This window comes from Lontra canadensis, unplaced genomic scaffold, assembly GCF_010015895.1.
Source record: "Lontra canadensis isolate GAN:19392208 unplaced genomic scaffold, GSC_riverotter_1.0 scaffold72, whole genome shotgun sequence".
In the NCBI taxonomy this organism is placed as follows: domain Eukaryota; kingdom Metazoa; phylum Chordata; class Mammalia; order Carnivora; family Mustelidae; genus Lontra; species Lontra canadensis.
The window spans coordinates 6,967,408-6,991,960 of NW_022631066.1; the positions used below are offsets into that span (position 1 = coordinate 6,967,408).

Genomic DNA, 24,553 nt, shown 5'->3' on the forward strand with positions numbered 1-24,553 from the left:
CTACCCTCACTCAACCCATACCTTTTGTCTCCTCTTATTAGAGCTTTTATACAACTCTCTTCAACATTTTCGATCTTGTCCCTTAGTTACTTGCAGTCATCACTATTCTATTAGGAACTCTGCCGGCTGGCTAGCTAAATAGATGGAGGACAGATGGCTCACAGGGCATCAGAGAAGACTCATTATAGGCATATTTTGGCCACTTCATCACCACTCTTCTTTCCGTGCCCACTGCCTCCGCCCACCACTCCAATGCTCCACCAACCTGCCTTTTTCTTTTATGCAACACAGAGAATTGACTGCAGTGAAATTCTTCACACAACTTTAGGCCCGATAACTCCAGGGCTTGCCTCGACAAAGAAAAAGTGCCTCATGATCCAGGAACCATGCCCTGATCTGCTTTCTTAATTCCGATGGCATAGTTGTAATTGGGACACCAGAGAGGAGTAAGTTAATAAATAGAAGTGCTTAGATGCAGAATCTAATTTTAATATTCAAAAGCAATATTATAGTTAATATAAGCTATATAAATCTTAGTTTGATTTCTGAGAGATATCACCAGCTTGCTAGATCCTTGAAGGCATTGGGGTCCTTGCAAGATTAGGTCTAGTTCACGTTCACATCATTCACATTGCCCGGCACAGTGTCTTACATGTAACAAATATCCAACAGAATGAACAGAAAGAGAATCGTATTTAATCACAATTAACCAATCACGTCAAATCACACATGTTCCCGGCATCTTACCAAGTTACTGTTCAGGGCGATCCACACAGGTTCATTAAATTTTTGCATTTGCATCCATGCAAATGCGTTACTATAGGGATCTAGAATGCTAGCAATAAGGGAACTATGAAGCTTGCAATACTTCTCTGCTTCATGCCACTCTAACTTTAATTTCATGAGTGAATAGTTACTTTCACCATATTTAACAAAGCCATCTGTTGGAATTGTTGTTGGAGGATTAGGCAGGGAAGAGTCTGGAACAGAAAGATTCATTTTTCATTAGCATTATCAATAACCATTTCTTTGAGGGTTAATGGTACACGTCATCTATTACCATATCTCATACATTATAAAGATAATCAGGATAGCATAAATCTAAACCATCAGGTGTTAAAAATATTTTCATGAGTCATTTCACACCAAAAAACAAAGCTCTGTTTTTTAATCAGTATGGCTGGTTGAATGAAATAATTTCCAAACTGTACTTAGACCATTAATATAGATATGTAATCAAGTTTCTAAATTTAAAAAAAATGGAAAAAAAAAACCCAAAGGCCTACAAATTCAATGAGATCTAGTATCTGAATGAAAGAAATGGCACAGTTTAATTCCATCGATTAAAGAATATCTACCATCCTGTCATTACTAATCTTTGTTTTACCATCTTGGTCATATTTCAAGGCCACCAACAGAGCTTCCTCCCTCTCCTCTGTGCGCTGCACCCTCTCCATGAATTTGCATCCATTTGTATCTATTTGACTCTACCTGTCAGTAATGGACCTTCCAGAGCCTGCTTTAAGTTTTGGCATGAAGCCAGACACCAGTCCTGGGTCATTTAACCTTTATCTCAGGATCAGGCTCTCCTACTGACGATTGCTTATACCCTCATCCAGGCCTCCCATATCTTGACCAAACCGACTCAGGGGGTAGAGCCTAAAACAGAGTCACTCTGACTCACTGAACTTTTCCCCTCAGTCTTCCAGTATGTGTTTCTAATGGCTGTTTAAGGCCCACCCAACCTTTGTGCCCTTTACTGTCAACACCCCAAAAAAGAGTTTCTTTCCGTGTCCCTTAATGGATGCCCTAAAGTGAGAGGTTAGCAAATGACAGCCAGAGGGTGAAATCTGGCCTGTTGTCTGTTTTTGTAGCCAGTAAGCCAAGAATGGCTTTTAATTGGCTGACAAAAATAACAACAATTAAATAAAAATAATATTTTGTGACACGTAAACATTGTATGAAATTCACATTTGTGTCCATAAATAAAGTTTTATTGGAACCCAGCCATATTCACTTGTTTACATGTTGTCTGTGACTGCCTAGCATCATGTCAGAGCTGAGGAGTTACAACAGAGAATGTATATTTGCAGCCTAAAATATTTACAGTGTGTCTCTCTACAGAAAAAAATTGCCAACTCCTATTTTAGGGTTCTAGATGTCCTTGCCTACCAAGTTTGTCTCGGCTAATTCTCAGACGTGTTCCACTATAATACCGACCTAATCTACCATCTGCCTTGTTCTGTCACTATCCAAATGCCAAACGTGCTTTTGATTACACCTAGTATGGTAATGACTTCATTTCGGCCAAGGCAGCTTCCCCTTTCTTCTGCTGTTGCTGCCACCTTGTGTTGGTAGAAGAATATCAGTAAACCAAGAGACTCCAACCAGCACCCTTCACGTGGTACATATAGCCTGTAGAGACTGAATGATCTTACTGTTTCCCAACTTGTGGAGGTCTGGGTTTGTCTTAATACCCGTGGAGAATGTGGGGACCAGTAAAAGTGCCAAATGAGACTTCAAGTAAAGCTTTAAAAAGTTTCACGGAAGGCTATATGCAATTAGGAAATAGCTCATCTGTCCAATTTGTTTATTACGACATTCATAAAATGACTAAGGAAAAACTAAACTATTGAGAAGTTATTTTCAGGTGGTTGGATTGTGGGTAACTTTCCCCCCTTCTTTATGCTTTTCTGCATTTTCTAAAATGTCAACAAAGAACATGTGTTACATATTTTTTTAAATGGGGGTTTTATTCACATACATACATGAATATATATATATATATATATATGAATAAAATCATGAAGGTATGTGTGAATGATGATAAGTACTTTATCTTTAATAAGCTTTTATTAGTGGAAAATATGCTATCACTTATGTTTATAATAAGAAGAAAAAGATTTTCAAAAAGCTTATGAGTCAGCATTCACTCCTGGAAAGATATTCCCTCCTTCCCTCAAAACACGGGCACAGATGGCATGTGTACTTTTCTGATGGCCTAAAATTCTGCAGCCATAGGACCAGAGCATAGAGGGAAAAGCAACAAGTCCTAGACCAGCTTTTGAATTAATGAAAGCTTAGAATTTCTGCAGCACTTTTCAATCATCTGAAAATATCTCAAGTGATTTTCACTCATGGTCATTAGTTGACCGTAGTTGCCTGATTCCCTGGAGAGTGTTGGAAAGTCAGTTTGATGTATTAGAACAAGTACCTTCTAGTTCAAACTCACAAAGAGCTGTTCTCAGAATGAAAGCAGCACGCCCCCCCCTACACCCTCCTCTCTAAACCACCTTTTAATTTCGGGCCCTCTTTTTGTGTAACTAGACATTTGTATTCTTCTTTCACTGGACACTAAAGTGTGTGCAACCATAATCTGGACTCTAAGCAAATTGCACATTTTCTGTTTTATTTTTGTTTAACCGCAGGGCTTCCTAAGATACAAAGCGAAACACAAATCAGGTATCTACATTTTTAGGGGCACCTGGCCGGCTCAGTGGTAGAACAAGCAACTCTTGATCTTGGGGTTGTGAGTTCGAGCCCCACACTGGGTACACTCTTAAAATCATAAAAAAAAAGACATCTACATTTTTAAAGGCAGAGAATACAGAACTGATGGGGCATATATGATGTTCTGTGCCAATGGTTCTCAAATTACGCAAGCAGAACCGAAGTATTCTTACTGTGACATTGTTAAAAAGGAACAGGTAGACGAATATCCTATATTTCTTATGAAGTTAGAAAAAGGTCCAACTTCAAGGGTAATCTGTACAAATATTTTTGGTAATGGATGAAGGGTTACGCTCATGAATAGTTTCTAGAAAATGTCACCTTTTCTCTTGATCACAGGTTGCAGTGACAAACAAACAATGTGCTTGAGAATGGCCATTCTTTAAATAAAATTTTATGGTTTTAGAGCCATTTAAGGTTTAGAGCAAAATTGAGAAGGAGATCATTTTTTAAAAATATATTAAGGGGCACCTGGGTGGCTCAGTGGGTTAAGCCTCTGCCTTCGGCTCAGGTCATGATCTCAGGGTCCTGGGATAGAGCCCTGCATTGGGCTCTCTGCTCAGCAGGGAACCTGCTTCCCCCTCCTCTCTGCTTCTACTTGTGATCTCTCTCTATCAAATAAATAAATAAAATCTTAAAAAATATATATATATAAAACCACCCCGCTCTATGGGCAGGCGAGGTTTGGGAGAACCTACCTGGAAGGGTTTGGCATATGTAACCTCGTTTACTCTCACACGTGTCATCCATCCATTTTCCTGCATCCCTTGATTTCCCTCCAATAATAACCACACAGTCAGCCTGTACATTTGTGGAAAAATAAAAATAAAAATTAGTGTGAATCAATAATTGTTTTAATCAATTCATTATAAGTCAGGAAAAAACCCTCATTCTTAACCACCAAATTTAAAGATTATCCTGATTCATTTATAGTCACATTCAATTCATCCTTTTTTCCAGGAAACTGCTTGCACTTTCCAAGTGAATCTCTCACACTGAATTCTTGCTATTTTTAATTTAAAACCAGATAGATTGGGATGATTTTAGAGACAGGTCTGAGAAACTTTGCTATCAGAAATGGTATACATCTCTATCAAAGTTTAGCAATCAAATGTTAGGAGAATAATATCTTCTCCATATAAATTCTCATGACTCAAACCCCAAAACAGGTATCCTACTGTTAAAGAGAAATGAGTATAATCTATGTTTCTTCATTGCTAATTTAATTTATGCAATTATCATTATGGATTCAGAGCAAATGGTTGGTATGTAACTAGAAAGTTTCACATGTCATTTGCAAACTTACACGGACATATGCCAGTCTGGAAAGACTTTCCTATTTTTTGTTGTGGATATGTTTGCAATACCAAACTTCCAGAGGACAGTCTATGAGCCAAAGCAAGTAAAGAAAAACTTGTACCTGCCAGAGTTTTCATCCAGGGTCAGATGAAGTCTTTGATTTATCATGTGTTGCGCTTCTTTACCCATAGGCTCTAGCAATTAGAGCTCACATCTATAATATCTGACATTGTACTAAGTACTAGATGCATATTAATTCCTGTAAGCTCACAGTCATCCTTAGTGGTTGGTCCTAGGGTATGCCCCGTTCATAGATGAGAGATATGAGGTGCAGGTTCATTGAGGCACAGGTTAACTTGCCCACAGTTATTCAGCTAATAAATAAGAGTTAGGCTTCAAACCCCAGGCATCCTGTCTCCTGGCATAGATGACAGCACTGCACTATCTTGCTTCTCAACAAATGAGGAATGCAAAGTGTGCTATGAGCAGGAGTGCTCCCCAGGAAGGGTTTCTTTTTGGTAAAGAGCCACAAAGGAAGGAGAGATTGGGTATTATCTTGAACAGACAGGATGACTGAAATTTCTCTCCCATGCAGCAATGAAGAGCTAGGCCAGCATGCCAGTGATACAGAGGAGAAAGATGGAAAGAGCCCCAGTTCTCAGATCCCTGATCCACAGCTTGTGCTGCTCTGGCTGCCTTTGCAACCGCCCTGCCCCCAGCCTCATTATCCCATGAACTTCAACTCCTAGGAACTCCCAGTCCCACATTTAGATGCTCCGTTCATTCCCATCTACCCTCTTGGCTATTCTTATCTTCCATTACGCTGGCTTACAGCCCATGCTCTGCTCCAGAAAACCTGTACAGAGCAAGCATGTTTCCCCCACAGAACCTGTACGAAGAGTTCTCTCACACTCTCTTTATCACACTGTAGTGAATCCTTGTCACTTTTCAAGTCCTGAAATTGTAACAACACAGTATGTGTGTTTTGATTCCATTTTTGCGAAATAAACTTTCTATTTTTCACGTACTAAGAAAAAGTCTAGAAATAAATCCAACAAAAAATTAACAGTGTTTTTTTTCCCTGGGTGGTGAGATTGCAGATTTTTGCTTCCATTGTTTCTGCTTGTCTTTATGTTCTCAAAACAAAACAAAACAAACTTGGGCAACAATAATTTTTTTTTTTTTTTTTGCTTTACACAAAATTCACCCCTCACACAAATTTTTCTAAGCAAACCTCACCTCGCTCCATTCTACTTTAACTTCTTCAGTAAGTTTCTAGTCCTCATGAATGTTATGAAGATTCAAAGAATTTCTCAACAGAAAATCACTGACCCATCATCTAAACATATCTACCCTACACAGAGCTCACCCAATTGACTATCATAAAGGTACCATTTTGATCAGATCATTTTTTTGCTCTAACCTTTTCTCACTGCCCATCTGACAAAGTCCAAACTCACTCCTGGAGCAACTAAGTTTCTCTAAATTCTGCTGTCAACCTTTCAAAGTTTACTTCTACTCCTTTTGTGTATAAAAGCCCTACTATAACCCAAGTCATTTACTCCTACCCAGACCCACTTGCTTCTCTCTCTTTTTTTTTTAAGGATTTCATTTATTCACTTGACAGAGATCACAAGTAGGCAGAGAGGCAGGCAGAGAGAGAGAGAGAGAGGGAAGCAGGCTCCCCGCTGAGCAGAGAACCCGATGCGGGGCTCCATCCCAGGACCCTGAGATCATGACCTGAGCCGAAGGCAGCGGATTAACTCACTGAGCCACCCAGGCACCCCCTGGTGCTCTTTTCTTGAAGACTTTATTTACCTTGCCCACTTCATGGTTTTCCCCACCCCACATACCCAACTTCCCAGATCATTGTTTGAAACCTCTTGAGGAAAAGACCCAGAGCTGATTTTTTTCCCTCTCTTCATCAAACGAGAGCCTCCCTAAGTGAGTACTGACTGACTAGATCACTCTATCCCACAGTAAGCTTCTTTCCTCCTACCTCCTACAGGGCTCTATAACTGAGCCTGTCACCACACACTCACACTTCATACTCTCTTCTTTCCTGTGTCAGACTTGCGGTCTAACATCAATGTTAGGCTTCTTTAATGTCAGAACAGAAGCTGCTGTTTCTTCATGTTTTTCTCAAAACCTAGCGCGGTGTTTAACATGGACCGATTGACTGTTCAATGATGCCAGATTAAAAGTACGAAAATAAACACCCCTCTGTCTCTTAGGTTAACGTGTGAGAGCAGCTAGCAGTGTTTGGCACATGATCAATCCTCTATGAATGGCAGATAACTTCTACCTTTAGAAGGAGTCGTAGTTGCACTAATACTACAAGCTTGAAGAGTTTTGAGTTAGCTGATACAAATAAAATTGGCAACTCTGGGCTCAAGTGTACATCCTGACCAAAACACAGATTTGGAATGGAGCTGGTTTTCCCATCCCTTGAGACTGCCACCACCTACGCCACAAGCTGCAGAGTTTGTAATTGAATTTATACCCTTTCCCTCAAGGCGGGCTGAGTCTGAAACACTTAAGATCTGCAAGAATGAACCAGATCAAGAACTCTGGTAGATGTTTCACAGGTGAATCAACAATCTGCTACCCTTAAGCAGCCTGACCGTATGCAGAGAGGTGACCTGAAACTCATATTTACATCTTCATAGGAAAGACTGCTCCTTCTTCCTCCAGGATAACCTTTGCCCCAGTTTGTATAATGAACTCCTCGCCCATCCGTCCAAAGAAACGTGTGCTCTGAATTCACATCATTCAGCCCAGTCCAGGCATTAAACGTGGAGTCCTTCATATGATAGGTAAGAAATGCTGAAAGAAAGTTCCACAAGAGAATTTTAACCTTTGGGGAAAAATACTCAAGATACAGAAAATATTCAAAATATGTAAGTTTAAAATACTGAGTACGTGACTAAGGTCTTTATTACTGTTTAAAACCACTTACCATGAAAACAAACACATTCTAACCCTTACATTCACCCGATCACTTCAGTTTGTACTTTGGAAAGTTTCGTATAATCAAAGTCTAGGTTTTATCTGGGCCATTGCAGATAGCTGGACAGGCTGCGCCGTGCCCAGGGGCAGTGGGGTACTGGGACAAGGGTGGCTGAGTCCATCCCTTGCTCCGGGAGTGCCATGTCATACCTCCTCTCCCCAATTCGGGCTGGGGCTGCCTGCCGGCCTACAGGAAGCGCTAGTGTTTCTAAATCACACACACTCATCCTAGGAGTTAGCAGGTTTCCTGATTCTTTAGATAAGATAACCCTAGGGAGGCAAACAGCGCTCTTAACCCAGAAAACATCTAAAAGTGAAACCTACTTGTCCAAATAAGATGCTTGAGGCTATCAAGTTATCACTACACTGGATTTCCAAACCAAAAGAGCTACCCAATTAGAACTCCCTTTGGCAGCAACCCCTCAGGGGCCAGAGGCATCCACCCCATGTGCTCGAACCCGGGGGTTTGTATGCGGTGGGGGGCATCATTCTCATCATTACGAGAGAAGATCTAGAAAAATGCAGCAAATGTAGAGCCAGTGTGGCCTTTTGCTTCCTTGCCCGTTCTGTGGCAGACAGGAGGGTGGCAAGTGCCCAGAAGCTGTAAAAGGCTTCCATGAACACGTGCCCCATCCCGCGTGCGTTTGCCCGTGAGCATGCGTCCCACACCTCCCAGCCACCCCCATGGCTGGCAGCCTCTTGGGCCAGGAGCTAAGGCTGCCCAGATGAGTGAGCACTAGTTGGACAAAACAATTTCCCAGCACCTCTGCTTAAACCCCGGCTCCTGAATGCGAATGGGATATGGAGTGACTAAGCGTCCGGGTTACTCAAAGAAAACACAAAACAGAGAAGCTGTTTATTCATGAAACAATTCCACGGAAGGGCCACTGTTACGTGTTTATTCTCCTGTTAGGGTATATTCTCCCTCTGCTCAGGGATTTGTTTATTTCTCAACTAAAGGTTAAGAAAAAAAAAATTTTTTTTTCAAAATTTTTCAGGGGGAGAAGAGCATGGCTAGATATTTATTTTGGTTTTGTTTTATTGCCTAAATAAGATCTTAACTTTCCCCATCCCCAAATTAAAATGAATGTGGAAAAGCACTACTTGCCAATATTTCAGCACTGACTTTTTTTTCTGCCAACAACCACAATAAGAATTCAACGTGTGCCGGTTTTGCCAGGAATAATGTTATTTTATCTGAAAATTGTTTCCTTCTGCACATCTCTATTACCCAGGTTCTAATTCTGTGATGCCAGGAATCAGCACTTAGTGGTTAAGAGAAGAAATCAATTATATTTCTCTGCTGGGTAGTTAAGCCCAAAATATGGTAGTCCAGTTAGAGAAATATTCTATTCTGTTCTATTCTATTCTGTTCTGAAAATGTTTCTATTGTGTGTGATGGTTTAACCCTTTTCTTTCAGGGTCTGGCAAGTTCTGAACTTGACAAAGGCTCTCAGTGAAACCTTGGTTGATTTATTAAATCTCATGTTCCAAGAGAGACCATGACAGCATTTACAGAGGAGAGGAAACATTTGAGTGAGGGCTATGGAAGTTTCCTGGGTCTTTCTTCTTTGTATATTTTTGGAGACATATAAATGATTCTGGAAGTCAGAGAATCCCAAAACCAAAAGGGAGCCTGAAATTATGCAGTTCCTCATCTCCCCCTCAAGATCTCACATAAATTCATTCATAAAAGTATTTACTGAACATCTTTCCTACTACGTACCAGTCAGTCTGTGTGACTCTACAGCAGCCAACTGAGAACTTTCCAAGGTAAGCCTTTTCACAGCCCTTTAGAGAAATTATAAAGCAGCTCATTTAATCAGTTCTAATTATGGGAATGGCCTCCCGATTTGGAGCCTAAATCTATTTCTTTGCAACAGCCCTTCATTGGTGCTAAGTCTTCATTCTGGAACAATACAGGTCCACATCTTCTCTTTTCAAAGCCCGCACCCTCTCTTTTCCAGGCTGTGAAAACTGAAGGTCTTTCAAACATGTCTCCCTTGCTGCTGCTGTGGCTTCCAAACCCTCTATGGATCTAGTATCATCATCTGGCTGGTCTGCTGGTGGTTAGTATCGTCCTTCAGGTGACGAGTCACTCATTTAGCGTAGTCTATTTCCGGTAAGGTGGCCATGGAAAGACCATGCAAGATTGGTCAACTCTCTTTCCCTTGACCCACTATACGAATATGGTCCGCTTTCTCTTTCAATATTTTCTTCAAACCTCTGGTTTATCCTTAATGGTTTTTTTTTTGGGGGGGGGAGCTCAATTTGTTCAATGTTCCTATGTAAAATTACTTTTATTGCATTTTAAGGTATGTGATTAAGTGATTAGAGGTGCAATAAATTAACAATTTTCCATTTCACTCCTAGAACTACTCTACTTCTTTGGCTCTTTGGGGAATAAACCAGTTTGGCAGAAACAGAACGGAATGTAAGTCGAAGAGCCAGTTTGATTCCTTAGCAACGGGCTCCCGGAACACCACTTCCTCTCTCACAAGTGGGGTGATGATAACTGACTTCACAGAATTGTCCTAACAATGAAAAGGTTCTTTTCAATGCCCAGGGCGGTGTCTACAACTGAATAAAATCGTTCTTCCTGTGTCTTTGGGTTTTCTCCCCTGCCAGTGTTCACTCTGGAAAACCAAAGTATCATTTACTATCAGCGGGGGGAAAAGTTACATATTTAAATGCGTCACTAGATGTACAAGTCTGCATACCTTGCTCTTTTTCATTGCGGATCGATACCAGATTTCCCCCAAATCCTATGCAAGCTTTCCGTGCCTCTTGCCAATTTTTTCTTTCTTCTTCAACAAATCCAAAGATTCTGAAACACTTGGATGAAAGAGGGAAAAAAGGGACTAAATAAAGATACTAGTGTTTGCTCTAAAGAAATGAAAATTTTTCATGAAGCTGATAGCTACACATAAATTTTCTACAACCAAATAGAGATCCAAAAGGTTAAGTGAGATTTGTCACCCATGAACTTCCTTTGCAAAGTTTTTTTCTTCCTTAGAAGAAAGGACACACCCATTTGGAGACTATCTCCAAGCATACTCTCCATTTCCATAAGAAATTTGGCATAGGAACCTCTATCTATTCTTGCCTAAAATTTTCTAAAGTCATTGGTAAGCCAAAGTTACCTCTGAGCTGAAAGATGTGCATTATCGCTCTCTGTATTGATCAATGCCAAGACTACAACTAATATTCTTAGTACCTTGTTATTATAAAAATTCCAGCCTTCCTTGCAACCTCCTGGGACTGAAGGCACGGTTGGAATAACCGTGGCATTGATGCTGCTGTTATGTCTCTGGCAGATGAAGGCATTTGGATAACCACAATTAATGTCATTCCAGAACCCTGGCAAAGGACAAAGTAGCCAAGTTAGACTTACATGTTTGCATTTAAAAACATTCTTTTAAAAAAACGTACTTATGTTTTATAAAGATTCTCAGAAATGGCTGAGACTACAAACATTTTTACACAAGTGACTAGAAAGATCTATGCCCTGTTCTTTTGTTCTTTCACTTAAACTGGTAATAGTTCAACTTTATAGAGAGCTTCCTATGAGCCCAGAATGAACTCAGTGTTGCAGATGTATTATCTAAATAGCCATTAGGAGCTAATAACAATAATCTAATAATACCTAAACTTAGCTATACCAAGCATTTGCTTAGTGTTTTAGGTATATTACATCTTTAATCTACTCAACAACAGGTAAGTTCTGCCATGGTTCTCATTTTACAAAGATGTAGAGAGAGATAAAAGAGATAGATAAATATTTTGGATATTTTGCTCAAATCAAAACATGAAGAAATGTTACATAAAATGAGAAGAAAGATGTCTGTGTCATGTAGTAGAGCAAATGTCAAGCTCCCATTCTCACAAACCAAACAGTGATGCTACTGAAATTAAACTTCTTTTTCTCTGCTTTTCTTGCCTGATTGAAGCGCATGACTTGCTACCTTTAGCCTAGGGTTAGGGTAGGGTCAACACAACATGCCACAAGGCAAACTCAAGATTTTTATAGTCTACCTGAATTTGAGTACATGGTCACGCAGTTTTCATCGTCATTTGCAAAATTAGGTTCACCTGTGGCCCAAGCCACATACTCCACTTTGCTTCCATCCATCCAACTGGAAAAGAAAATTCAGGCAGTTAGGAAAAATTATCCAAACATTAGGATAACTGGCTACAGCTTGGTGTGGGGAGGGCACAGGATCTTAAGCAAACAGAAGAGAAGATTCTAGAGAGACCAGCAGGAAAACTCCCAAGTGGTTGGTGCTTCCTGTGGCATTTTGCTCCTCTTCAGCAACCCAATGTCTTGGCTCGTCTGTCTTCTTTTCCCTCCCTGGAAGAAGCTACCTTTCTTTAGTCTTGAAGTGAGAAAGGTCATGGAGATCCCAGTTTCTTTGGAAGGGGACCAGAAGCAAACAGCCTCTCCAAGTACTTATTAGGCATGATTCCCACAAAACAAAACCACCCATAGAGAAAGACCAAGAATTCAGATTTTCTCATTATGCCCATACTCTGATTTTCATGTTTATTCTAGGTTTCTCCTAAGGTATGTGGGCTGATGTTTATTTTCATAAATTATGGAAATTCAGGGACTGTGAGCTGGAAAGAGAGCAAGACATCATCAAATGCGACCCTCTCATTTTAGAGATGATTAAAACGGTGCTTGCCCAAAGAAGCATCAAGCGTTTCTGATGTTTAAAAATAATGAGTGTGAGTTTGGATCTCTATCTCAAAAATGGCAATTAATGGTCACACAGAACCCATGCAGCTAAAACATCTGTGCCTGAGCCAGGAAGACATATCTGCTCTTCAAACTCAGGAGAACATGTGTATTAATGAACAAGGAAAGAAACCCCAAAAATGTACTAATTTCCTCCCTCCCACAGCTTTTCCTGGCCTCTGTATCTAATAGAAAACAGTACAGTCATCCCTTTGAAGGGAAAGCATTTCAAGCAGTTGAAAGGGTATTTCAAAGTAATGCTGTGAAAGCATAAGTGGGGCAACATAAAAGGACCCTTTAATTCTGTGCACCAAGGATGGTCCAAATGGGAATCATAATTTTCCAAAATAAGCTCAGTATTCATATACATATATCTTCTTAGTACATCACTGGCTAACATATGATGATACCCTAAAACCAAGATAGGTGGAATTATGCAAGATTAAATCTTGAGTTAAATTTGAGTTGTTTGAGAATTATGATGTTGAAAATATTCAACAGGATTTAAAAAAAAATTCTTTTTGTCTTTTTAAAGACACTTTTTAGGCAAAATAGATTCTCTGCAGACTGACAGAGACAAGAGGCCACAGTGAAGCAGATCAGCCCCCTCCAGTCACTCTTGGCGGGGTCCCATCAAAGTGATGTCACCAGCTGGGCTGTGTGCAAGCAGCCCAGACGAGGGCCAGCACCACTCCAGAGTGAGTCCTGCTCCAGGGAGAGAGGAAGAGAACCACATGCCAGTCTGACCAGGAGCAGGCAGCTAATCTGACTGCAGGCCCCGCCCAGCACCCAAAGCTTCTCAGGGGACCACATAGGGAGAGTACCTGCAGTTTGGTGCTACTTCATCTCTGGTAAACTCTCAGTCTGACTCAACTCAAGCCCAAGGCAGCCCCCAACTGGACCACTAACACCACAGGGACCAGACTCTGCCCACAACAGGCAGAGAGCCATTGCAGACTGGACCTAAGGCAAATATAGCTCCACCACAATGGTAGGAACCCCTGTAGTAACACACATAGGTGACAACCCCGAAGCACCATTTTCTGGTGAAAAGGAGACATTGCACTGCAGGACCTCTTCTTCATAAAGCCACTACTTTCAAGTGTGGGAGACATAGCTGACTCCCCTAATGCAGAGAAACAGACACAACAATAGACAGGACGAGGAGACAGAGGAATATGACCCAAATGAAAGGGCAGAACAAAATCACAAGAGACCTAAACAAAATGGAGATAAGAAATACGTCTGATAGAGAATTTAAAGTAATGCTCGAAACAATACTCAATAGACTTGAGAAAAGAGTGCAAGACCTCCAGGAGATCCCCTACTAAGAGACAGGAGATGTAAAAAAGAACCAACTAGAGCTATTGGACTCACTAAATGGAAATAAAAATAGACCACCTGGAATAAATAGCAAATGACAGGAAGCGGAAGAACAGATCAGCCACCTGGAGGACAGAGTCCTGGGAAGTAATCAAGCTGAACAGATGAGAGGGGAAAAACACACAAAATGAGAATAGATCCAGGGAATTCAGTGACACTGTCAAGCATAACAGTCACATGACAGGGATCTCAGAAGGAGAAGGGAAAGAAAAGGGGGCAGAAGATTTGTCTAAAGAAATAATAGCAAAAATTCCTGGGAAAGGAAAGAAAAATCCAGAACCAGGAGGCAGAGACAACCCCCAACAAAACTAACCCAAAGAGGTCTGCACCAAGACATAAAGTAAATAAGTTGGTCAAAAGCAGTGATAGAGAATTTTAAAAGCAGCAAGCGAAAGGAAAGCAGTGACATACAAGGGAAACCTCATATGGCTATCGGTGGGTTTTTCAGCAGAAACTCTGCAGGCCAGAAGAAAGCAACATGATAAATTCCAACTGCTAAAAGGAAAAAAATCTACAGCCAAGAATACTCTATCCAGCAAGGCTTTCACTTAGAATAGAAGGAGAGAGAAAGTGTCCTAGAAAAACAAAAGTTAAAACCAAAACCAGCCATGTCCCTGTCACACATGATGCCATCGGTCTGTGGGTCCCAAATTCACAATCCAGCTGCCCTCCTGCCCAAGTCAGCATGCATGACCTGCCACCTACTCAATGCCAAGTTAACACACCTTCCTCTCAGATTGCCAAGGGCTCAAACTGACACTCTTCCCCTCAAATTCCAGCCCCTGTGCTCAAGTTTGTGCACAAAAATCAGCCTTAATATAATGGCAGAAGGAAGCAACCCAAACCGTGATACTAATTCTATGGAATACACAATGGATAAAAGGAGTGTGCTAGGCTGAGAACATTGCCAACAAGCACACCAAAGAACAATACATATAGCATGATTCTGGTTAGTAAAAGAAACAAACCTGGGAAAAATAAAACAGGATGAAACCAGAGAGGGAGACAAGCAATAAGAGACTCTTCTTAAGCAAAGGAAACAAACTTTGGGTTCTTGGAGGGAAGGTGGGTGGGTGGATGGGGTAGCTGGGTGATGGGCATTAAGGGGGGCACTTGATGGAATGAGCACTGGGTGTTCTATGCAACTGATGAATCACTGAACTCTACCTCTGAAACTAATAGTACACTGTATGTTAATTAATTGAATTTAAATTAAAAAAAGAAAACCCACAAAAAAAAAAAGATGCTTTTCAGATTGAGAATTCAGTAGGATTTTTAAAAATGTATTCAGCAAAATTAGTCTCAAAGTAACTCTTAGATGCTTATCAAATCACTCTCTGGAGCAAAGTTGTTTCATTTTGATGTACTTACATAAACTTTTTATCCAAGCTGATCAGTAAGCCAATAAAATATGCTGGTTGTGCATCATTCCTGTTTACCTAAAAGGCAGAAGTTTACCTATAGTTCATTCCTTACTTATATAATAAATAAATTCTTTTTTTTTTAAATATTTATTTATTTATTTGAGAGACAGAGAGAGCATGAGCAGGGGGAGGGGGAAAGGGAGAGGAAAAAAGAGAATCTTAAGCAGACTTTGTGCTGAGTGTAGAGCCCAGTGTTGGGCTGGATCTCAGGACCCCAAGATTATGACCTGCGCCAAAACCAAGAGTTGATGCTCAACCAACTGAGCCACCCAGGCACCCCTATAATAAGAAAATTCTTAAATAAACCCTATTTATTAATGAGGCAGCCCATTTGGGACATTGTCTAAGGGAGGATTCATGCAGAAATTTTATTGTACATTCAGAGTTCTGTTTTTCATAGAAATAATAAGAAAAATATTGCGGTGCTTGGTTAAGTCAGAGGAGCATGTGACTCTTGATCTTGGGGTTGTGAATTTGAGCCCCACGTTGGGTGTAGAAATTAAATATGCTTTAAATAAAATAAAAAGAAAAATATGCACATCATATAAGAACCTGAATTTATAAAACAAATACCTCAAATAATTATAATACCAAATGCTTATAGTAATTAAATTATTGAAGATATTCTTTTTAAAACAAAGTAACCATTTGGTATTTTGCTTCTAAGGAAAGACTTCATATGCATATATATTTGTACAATATAAGGAAATATCCTAAAAATTCCAAACCAAGATATACCCACAAAGATGAAAATAAGTCAGGCTACTCTTTAATACCTTTGTAAGCAAATGAATATTCATTCTTTCATTACGTTCACCTTATTTTTATCTGCTCTCTCTCTTACCTCGCTTCTGGTAAGCAGCAAGTGTTCCATGAAGATTTTGAAAAAGAAATACTGAGCTAAGTACCTTTGGAAAGAATAAACTGTGCTCTACTATGTGACAATTTTGGTACAACGAAGAAAGATGTTTATGTGAACAATCAAGCTGTACTTTTAACCAACAATTTGGTCCAGCTAAGATAGATATTTAAGTAATCAACCTACACTATACACAAAGCGTCCAGGATTGACATATAACAATTAGTTAAGAATTATGATCTTCGAAAAACAAATTAGTGAACTCAAAGCCATCATGTCTGGGTCCTCACAAAGCCTCAACTAAAAACATTCCAGGTTTTGTGATTCTGCACTGAATATTTAAGCCATCAGGTCACTCATTTCTGTTACAGCACCACCACCACCCCTTCCTTTGGCATGGACATCTTTCTCCTGACCTAAGAAAATTCAAATTCAGCCCATAATTTGAAACTACACCATCGGGTACCAATAGTAGACATTATAATTTTTTTTATCACGTCACTGTTTCATTCTTCAATTGATCAAATTCTTACATATTTCCATAGAAACTTCTTTTTACTTTCACTTTGAATAGAAACAAGATCACCAAAGTTCCTCTTGCAAAATTCTCGGGCATTGTCCATGGTTTCCTTCTCTTTGCTAAAATAATACTGGTAGTCTTTGTAAATAACCCACCCATCTTCGGTGACTGGTGGATCTGAAAAATTAATGAAAAAAGGATGATGAAGTTTACTTAGACTAATTCAAGAATCTGGTTCTTGTGGTACACAAAAGTGGAAAGGACAAAGTAGCTTTGTCAGCAATATCTGCAACTCTGAGAGACCAGAATAAGCAGGATAGTTATGCCAAATACAGACTGAATTACTGAAGGCCAGATAGCTGCTTTGCACCAACTCTGGAACTTTTTCTCCTCAAGTAAGTTCCATGTATGGTCACTGGAGAAAAGAAGTCCCAATGTTACTTTTATCAATGGGATCGCATAGCTGGCAGGACTTACATACCTGCACGCATGATGTTCTCAGTTCAAGAAGTGGAAGCTGGGAGAAATCAACTTTCATCTCAATATAACAAAGAGTCTGTAACAGATGAACTTGGGCACTTCAGTGTATAACTGGAGAAAAAAGGAATTCACACACAAGGCGGGCTCCTAAGCCTTCTTCCAAACCATGGTGTTCCACAGTCTGGGCTACTGTAGGCTCAGTATGAGCCCCCAGAGATATCCATATCCTAATCTCTGGAATCCATAAATGTTACCTTGTATAGAAAAGGGAACTTTGTACATGTGATTAATTTAAGGGTCTTGAGATGGAGAGATATCCTATTATCATCCAGTGGGACCTAATGTAATCACAAGTATCCTTTAGGAAGGACATCTGACTACAGACGAATGTAATGTGATAAATGAAGCAAGGTGCTACACTGCTGGTTTTTCAAGATGGAGAAGGGGGCCATGAGCTAGCAAATGCAAGGAATACAGTCCTAGAAATTAGTAAAGGCAAGGAATCACATTCTTCCTTAGAGCCTCTGCAGGAAGCACAGTCCTGCCAATGTTGGCCCGGTGAAACTGACTTCATATCTCTGAATAAGTGTGTGTTGGTTTAAGGCACTGAGTTTGTGCCCCTCAGTTTGGCCACCCAGTCACTGAGCAGCTGCCTTTGGCTCAGATCATGATCCCAGGGTCCTGGGATCGAGCCCTGCATCGGGCTCCTTGCTCTGCCATAGGCCTGCTTCTCCCTCCCCAGTGCCCCTGCTCGCGTTCCCTCTCTCGCTGTGTCCCTCCCTGTCAAATAAATAAATAAATAAAATCTTAAAAAAAAAAAAGGCACTGAGTTTGTGGTAATTTGTTACAGTAAGCCCTGGAAAACAAACTTTTTACATTACTAAAAAGAGGAGATCTGGCCCCTGGGATATGATTCAAGAGCCCTTAAGACTTTGTATTAAAATGCCTTAGGTTTGTGCCTAAGATCCACACTTCCTGTCTAGAGGAAAAGATCCACACTTTCACAAGATTCTCAAAGATACTGAAAATTCCGTTCTTCCTAGGTATAAGTAGGTTTCATAGAGAAAGGAGAGAGAGAGAAAAAAGATTATCAGTATGCAGATCACAAAATTAGGAAACACCTACTGTCTTGAGGAGCTGGTGTTGGCTCAGGTTTGGGTGTTTGTCCTGGAAAACAAAAGGAAATCAGATTTTAAAGTGTGCTTGAACTTCTGCAATCACATGTCCTTCTAATTTAACTATTTTCATGGGTCAAAATATCTAAAAACATAACTGTTCTCTCTTTCTCTTTCTCTCCCTCTTTTCCACTCTCCAATTCTCCCATCATGTCATGGAGTTGGAGAAGGAAGGACAGAAGAACTAGGTAAGTCATTGCCACCAGAAATTGGAAGATACTTTTCAGGCCCAACAAATGGTGGCATAGAAAGGAAAGAAAGGAACACAGGTGATGGATTCCGAAAGCCTAGGTTCAAATCCGAGATGGGGTTTAAATTGCCTATCTTCAATTCTGTCAACAGCTAAAAGGAATTAGTCATACGTGTAGAGAGGTGGGGTAAAATATATGTGTTACAGGTATGGAGAAGGTACTCAATAGATGTTTGTTGGACAGGTACGCATCTTATAATTAGCTGTGAAACTACTTAAGATTTCATTATTTGAAACCGTTAGAGATGAACTTTTTATTTATAAAATATTTTCTTCGAAGAATCTTATTTTTATTAAACGTATGTTTTACTAAATTTGAACAAAATATTTTTCTTTCTAAGTAGTCAATCTATCTGGATGTTGGGAGAACTTGATAAAAGGCAGGTTCCCTAGCTTGGCTTCATGCCATTAACACCTGTAAGTATAGAGCTACCAAAAGTACATGGAGAAGCTAGTCATCGGTGGCTTGGAGATCTCTAAAGAAAAACTGGCCACTACTTATGCCTTCATTCTGAAAACTGTGAAAGCGCTAATCCATGAGAAGTGAGGAAAAGACTCAGATGGACAGTGAGAGAGCAAGTGTCTCTAGCAAGTAGCCAAGGTCCCCAACAGCAGGGGGCAATGTGGTTCCACTGAACTGTTTACAAAAGAGGAAGCTTACCTACATGGTGGTTCCACGAAAGATCTGTTTATTCCTTGATCTTAACCTAAGATCATTGGACCTCAATGCCTGACTTGGGTTTGTGGAACTTTCTGAGTCCCAGATCATGACTGACAGCATGCAGTGATATTTTTTGGCCACCAGTAACACGCTGGGAATCACAGCACCAGATATCTCAAATTGGTGCTTGTTCTTTGTGCTAAAAACATTTATTTAAGAAATCCATATTTAGAATATTTGGGAAACTTTCACCTATCGGAGGGCTAACATAGGTCAGAGGGTAAATATTCCAAAAAAGGAATGGCGTTTGCATGACTCTGCTTGCCGAGTAAAGTACCCACCCACTTCCGCCCCCTATAGAACCTGAGCCAGAATCACAGCTTGTGAGAACAACTTTAGAGGACGTGACTCTTGTCCAGGATTCCCTGGTGGCCTTTTGATCTTCTGTTCCTTTGGAACATTTATCTGTACTCAGTGACTTCATTCTTATCCTGTGAAATGATGGCCCCTGCCAGTTCCCTTATTTAGTTATTTTGTTTGTTTGGTTCTGCTAATAAAGGGAAAATACTGGGATATCAGGAGGTTAGTTCTCCAACGAGAGAGAAAATAAAGGACAGGTTACCATACCTTTTTGTATCTGGCAAATCCAGTTGTTAAGATGTTCACAGTTAATATCATTCCAGGACATACCAGAGTCCCCTTTCAACTCACCACAGTATTCAACATTTTGATAATTGTTAGGTTCTCCATAAGCCCAATTTTCATATGAAACCTATGTCCAAAATATTACATTGCAACCATTAATCATTTTTATCAGGCCATTTCCTATCATTTATCCAAGTAGGAAAAGAAAGGTATATTAGTATTTTTTTTAATTCCATTTACTTTTCTTTGCAATAGCTTTGTTTTGAAAACAAGGTTTATGAAAATGGGTGAGTAAGAAATAGCTTGCCTTACATGGAAATTCTCAAAGTTGAAGAGAATATGCTGTTACTATACTACAAAATCCTCTTTGGTCTTATTCATAGAATGGATCCAGGGTCACAAAAGTGGGATTTATATATGGGAAAAATTTGGCAAAAAAAGCCCCACTTCTCAGTGTTGGGAGTTCCTCAATCTCTAATATCCCTAATTCTTAAGGGCTAATATTTCAGTGTGTTGTTGGAAACTTTTCTCTTCATTAGACAGAGAAGTACAATTAGTTCTTCTTTTAAAGGAAAAAGACATGAAATACTGCTAACCAAGTGGCCAGCCTTCATGTAAATTAACAGTGGAAATCAATGGAGGGCTGGGTTCCGGTCCACTTTATAGTTTTCAGTGTGGAATCAGAGCCAAGTTTCAGACAAAGTGTTTTCCAGAAATATCAATATGAAATCCGAGTGTCAATGGAACTATCAAATAAATCACATTACTCAAGGGCCTTGAAAAGTTGCTGATGGTTTCTAAGAGGAGATAGAACTGAATTACATAAAATCACTTCCTGGGATGACTAGAACACGAAATGTTGCCAGCATGTGCCCAAGCCTCTCACTTCTCCATTCCCGAGAATGGGGAAGGCTGGCAAGTCCCAGAGGTTACTAGTAGATTCTCAAAAGTTGTTTCCAGATCTCCTGATCTACAAGAAGCTATAAAACACTCAATTTTTTATACTGTCCTTAATTATAATTCTAGTACAGTTAATATACTGTGTGATGTTAGTTTCAGGTGTACAATGTAGTGATTCAACAATCCTACACATTGCTCATTGCTCACCAAGGTAAGTGCACTCTTCATCCCCTCCACCTATTTCACCCATCCCCCACCCATCACCCATCCCCCACTCATTCCCCATCCCCAACCCATCTCCCCTCTGGGAGCACTACTTCGTTTTCTATAGTTAAGGATCTGTTTCCTGGTTTGTCTCTCTTTCTCCATTGCTCCTTTGTTTTGTTTCTTAAATTCCACCTGTGAGTGCAATCATACGGTATTTGTCTTTCTCCAACTGACTTATTTCGCTTAACACTGCACTCGCTAGCTCCATCCGTGTTGTTGCAAATGGCAAGATTTCATTCTTTCCTTATGGGTGAATAATATCTCATTGCATATAGATGTATATACACACCACATCTTCTTTACCCATTCATCTATCATTGGGCACTTGGGCTGCTTCCCTAGTATAGCTATTGTAAATAATGCTGTAATAATGATAAGGGTTCATGGGTTCTTTCGAATTAATGTTTTCATATTTTGGGGGTAAATACCCAGTAGTGCTATTGCTGGATCAGAGGATAGTTCTATTTTTAACTTTTTGAGGAACCACCATACTGTTTCCCAGAGTAGCTGCACCCGTTTGCATTCCCACCAAGAGGGCACAAGGGCTCTGTCTTCTCCACATCCTCGCCAACACTTATTTAGAACGCAACTTTTAAGAAGCTTAACTACTTGCACACCAGTTTTGCAATGATAGAATGAAAACATTATTTTATTTAAACAGCGAAATGAGTTTTCTAATTTTTTTTTTTTTCCATCCAGTCCACCGTGCTTACAAGCTTGGGTGAACAGGAGAACTTTATCAGGGCAGGAGCAGAATAATGATCCAAAATAACATTTACTTTTGCATAGAAAAATGTTTGTAGCTAACACAATAGCCTGTCTTACCAAAAATTTGGATTAAGCCCAAGGATAACATCAAAATAAATACCTGATAAAGTGAGAAAATGATATATTAAATCAAATTACTCACAGGAGAACCATCACTCCAAGTAAAGCCCTCTGAAGGACTTCCATATGTCAATCCCAACCAAAACAGCTCATGGTAGCTTCCGCTAGCCCTGCAATTACAAGACATAAAGAAAGCTTATGCTATTGGATGAAACAAGTCTGGTTACCTATAAGAGCTAATCAAATTTGAGAGTTACCTTCCAAACCAGGTCATGAGATTCAGTGACTAAATATAAGCATTACACAATTGCATTTTGGTATAGCCTATAAGTATCCTGAAAAGAAGACACCATTTGAGAATATATACTTGGAAAGCACTGAAAGACAGTAATTCATTTATTAACATTTCTTTAACATTTAATAAGATTTATTGAGTGCCTTGTACTTTTGGGGTTTTTTTTTAAGATTTTATTTATTTATTTGACAGAGAGAGAAATCACAAGTAGGCAGACCAGCAGGCAGAGAGAGAGGGGGAAGCAGGCTCCCCGCTGGGCAGAGAGCCCGATGCGGGGCTTGATCCTGGGACCCTGGGATCATGACCTGAGCCAAAGGCAGAGGCTTAACCCACTGAGCCACCCAGGTGCCCCATGCCTTGTACTTTTATAGAGCAATTCATCACAGGATTTATACCTATAAAATTAAATCATTTGGAAGTGAAATCAGATCAAAAAGTTCCTTTGGATTTGAGATACAATATAGGCACTCCAAGTAGCACTATGAGTCGACAGTTTCAAAAATATGAGAATTTTCTCAACATCGTTAGCACCAAGTAGGTAAAAGAAAGGAGTATTACACAGAAAAGACACTTACGTTATTAAGCGCCATATTGCTTGCTGTTCTTCTTTATTATTGATACTAGCTAGGTCACCGCCCAGAGCTTTACAAAAATCTCGAGACTCAAACCAGGTTTTCTTCTCATGTTTTCCTTTTGCAAACAGCTAAAGATGATATCATTTCAGAAGTTATTTTATACTCAATTGCTTATCAAATCAAGGGAAATAATTATTTACTTTTGATGAGATTTCACTCTATCGAAAGTAAGACACTGCTATAGCACAAAGCAAGGTAATTCTCTTGGTTGAAAATCAATTTAGGAGTAAGTATTTTGGTAACAAAATGTGTGGGATGATATTTTGTTGAGAAAACCTTAGAAAATAAAAGCATTTTACAGCAAAGGAGAAATTAGATTAAAATCTTAGAAGGTTCAGGCGTATTGGTTAGGTATACAGGTCATTGTAGAAGACAGGATTAGTTTGGTTAAGTGTTAGATGGAAAGAGAGAAGAGTATTATTATTATTATTATTATTATTATTATTATAGAAAGAGAGAGAAAGAGAAAGCATGTGCAAGCAGGAGGAGGGAAGGGGCAGCAGGAGAGGAAGAGAGAGAATGTTAAGCAGGCTCCCCTGATCTGAGATCAAGAGCCAGACACTCAACTGACTGAGCCACCCAGGGGCCCCGAATAACTTTTGATACAGAGAAATTAAACACAAATAAGGAAAAAACTTCCAAGCAAACAAAAATTGTGCCAGAGTTTGTTATCCTGTTTAGCTTAAACAACGCATAACCGGGCAGTCTTTCAATACTTTGTTTTTAGTGTCTTTACTATGGTCTTGTCTTTTTTTCCTTACAGTTGCATATTTTAACAACTATTGGAGCACATGCCACAAAAGACACTTACTTGGCAAAGCATCTAAAAAGGTGACAAGCTGAACTAAATTTAACGGATTATATAAATTAGGAAATATCTCATATTATCGTGAGGTCTGTAGTGAAACAGAATTCCAGACTGGGAAATACCTATCTTTATCCAAACAGTATAGGAGTCCATTGTATCTACCAACTTTTGTAATTTTTATTTATTGCTTCTCATGAGTCATGGTCCCCACCATCACAGGTTTGTGGGAAATGGGATTTGCTCGCAACAGACTATGGCTGCCCAGCTGTCACTAAGCAACCCAAGGCAATCTCCACCTTGACCCTATCTTGAGCCATCTGGACAGAAGTATCTTGAGGAAGTTTCCAGTAATTCCCAAGACTCCTGTGAGAACTTCAACCTGCTCCACTGTGACATAAGATTTTATTTTCTTAAATAAATTTACCATCACCTAAGTTTTATTAATAACTCCCTTATCTTCATATGTACAAAGATAGTCCATATATTTCCAAATAAACCCTACCCAAGTATCTCTAAAACTACCTAATTTTTTAGTGAAGCACATATTCCAATTTGTTAAATACCCACCTGGGCAACATCTCTACCAGAACCCTGGTCACTTCACAGCTCTGAAGAATTCTGCTACTTCCCTCAAAACCCTGCAACAAATCTGCTCAGCCTACCACCTTGGAGGAATGACTGTGCATAGGATGAAACTGACCTTTGTGTAGTCAATGCCAAAGTTTCTAGATGCCACAACAAACACCTGACTTGCTTTGTGTTCATCCTCAATTAACCCATTTACAAAATCCTCTCCTGTCTTGCTCCTATACATTCCCTTCTAGGTAAATTACATGTTTACTCGAAACTGCCTAACCAGGATTGAAC

At 39.7% G+C, this 24,553-nt stretch overlaps 1 protein-coding gene across 1 annotated transcript in view; it reads right to left on the reverse strand.

The window, feature by feature from the left end:
- The window catches only part of MRC1 (mannose receptor C-type 1), a 99,526-nt gene that overhangs the window by 16,816 nt on the left and 58,157 nt on the right, over window positions 1-24,553 (reverse strand). Inside the window, exons 13-24 of the mRNA XM_032880888.1 lie at window positions 22,819-22,946; window positions 22,031-22,118; window positions 19,936-20,080; window positions 18,348-18,389; window positions 16,756-16,919; window positions 15,311-15,378; window positions 11,854-11,954; window positions 11,036-11,178; window positions 10,539-10,653; window positions 7,469-7,635; window positions 4,209-4,311; window positions 748-980 (exon numbers count right to left, since the gene is read on the reverse strand). Coding sequence (XP_032736779.1) covers window positions 748-980; window positions 4,209-4,311; window positions 7,469-7,635; window positions 10,539-10,653; window positions 11,036-11,178; window positions 11,854-11,954; window positions 15,311-15,378; window positions 16,756-16,919; window positions 18,348-18,389; window positions 19,936-20,080; window positions 22,031-22,118; window positions 22,819-22,946 — 1,497 coding nt within the window. The remainder of the gene's footprint in view (window positions 1-747; window positions 981-4,208; window positions 4,312-7,468; window positions 7,636-10,538; window positions 10,654-11,035; window positions 11,179-11,853; window positions 11,955-15,310; window positions 15,379-16,755; window positions 16,920-18,347; window positions 18,390-19,935; window positions 20,081-22,030; window positions 22,119-22,818; window positions 22,947-24,553) is intronic.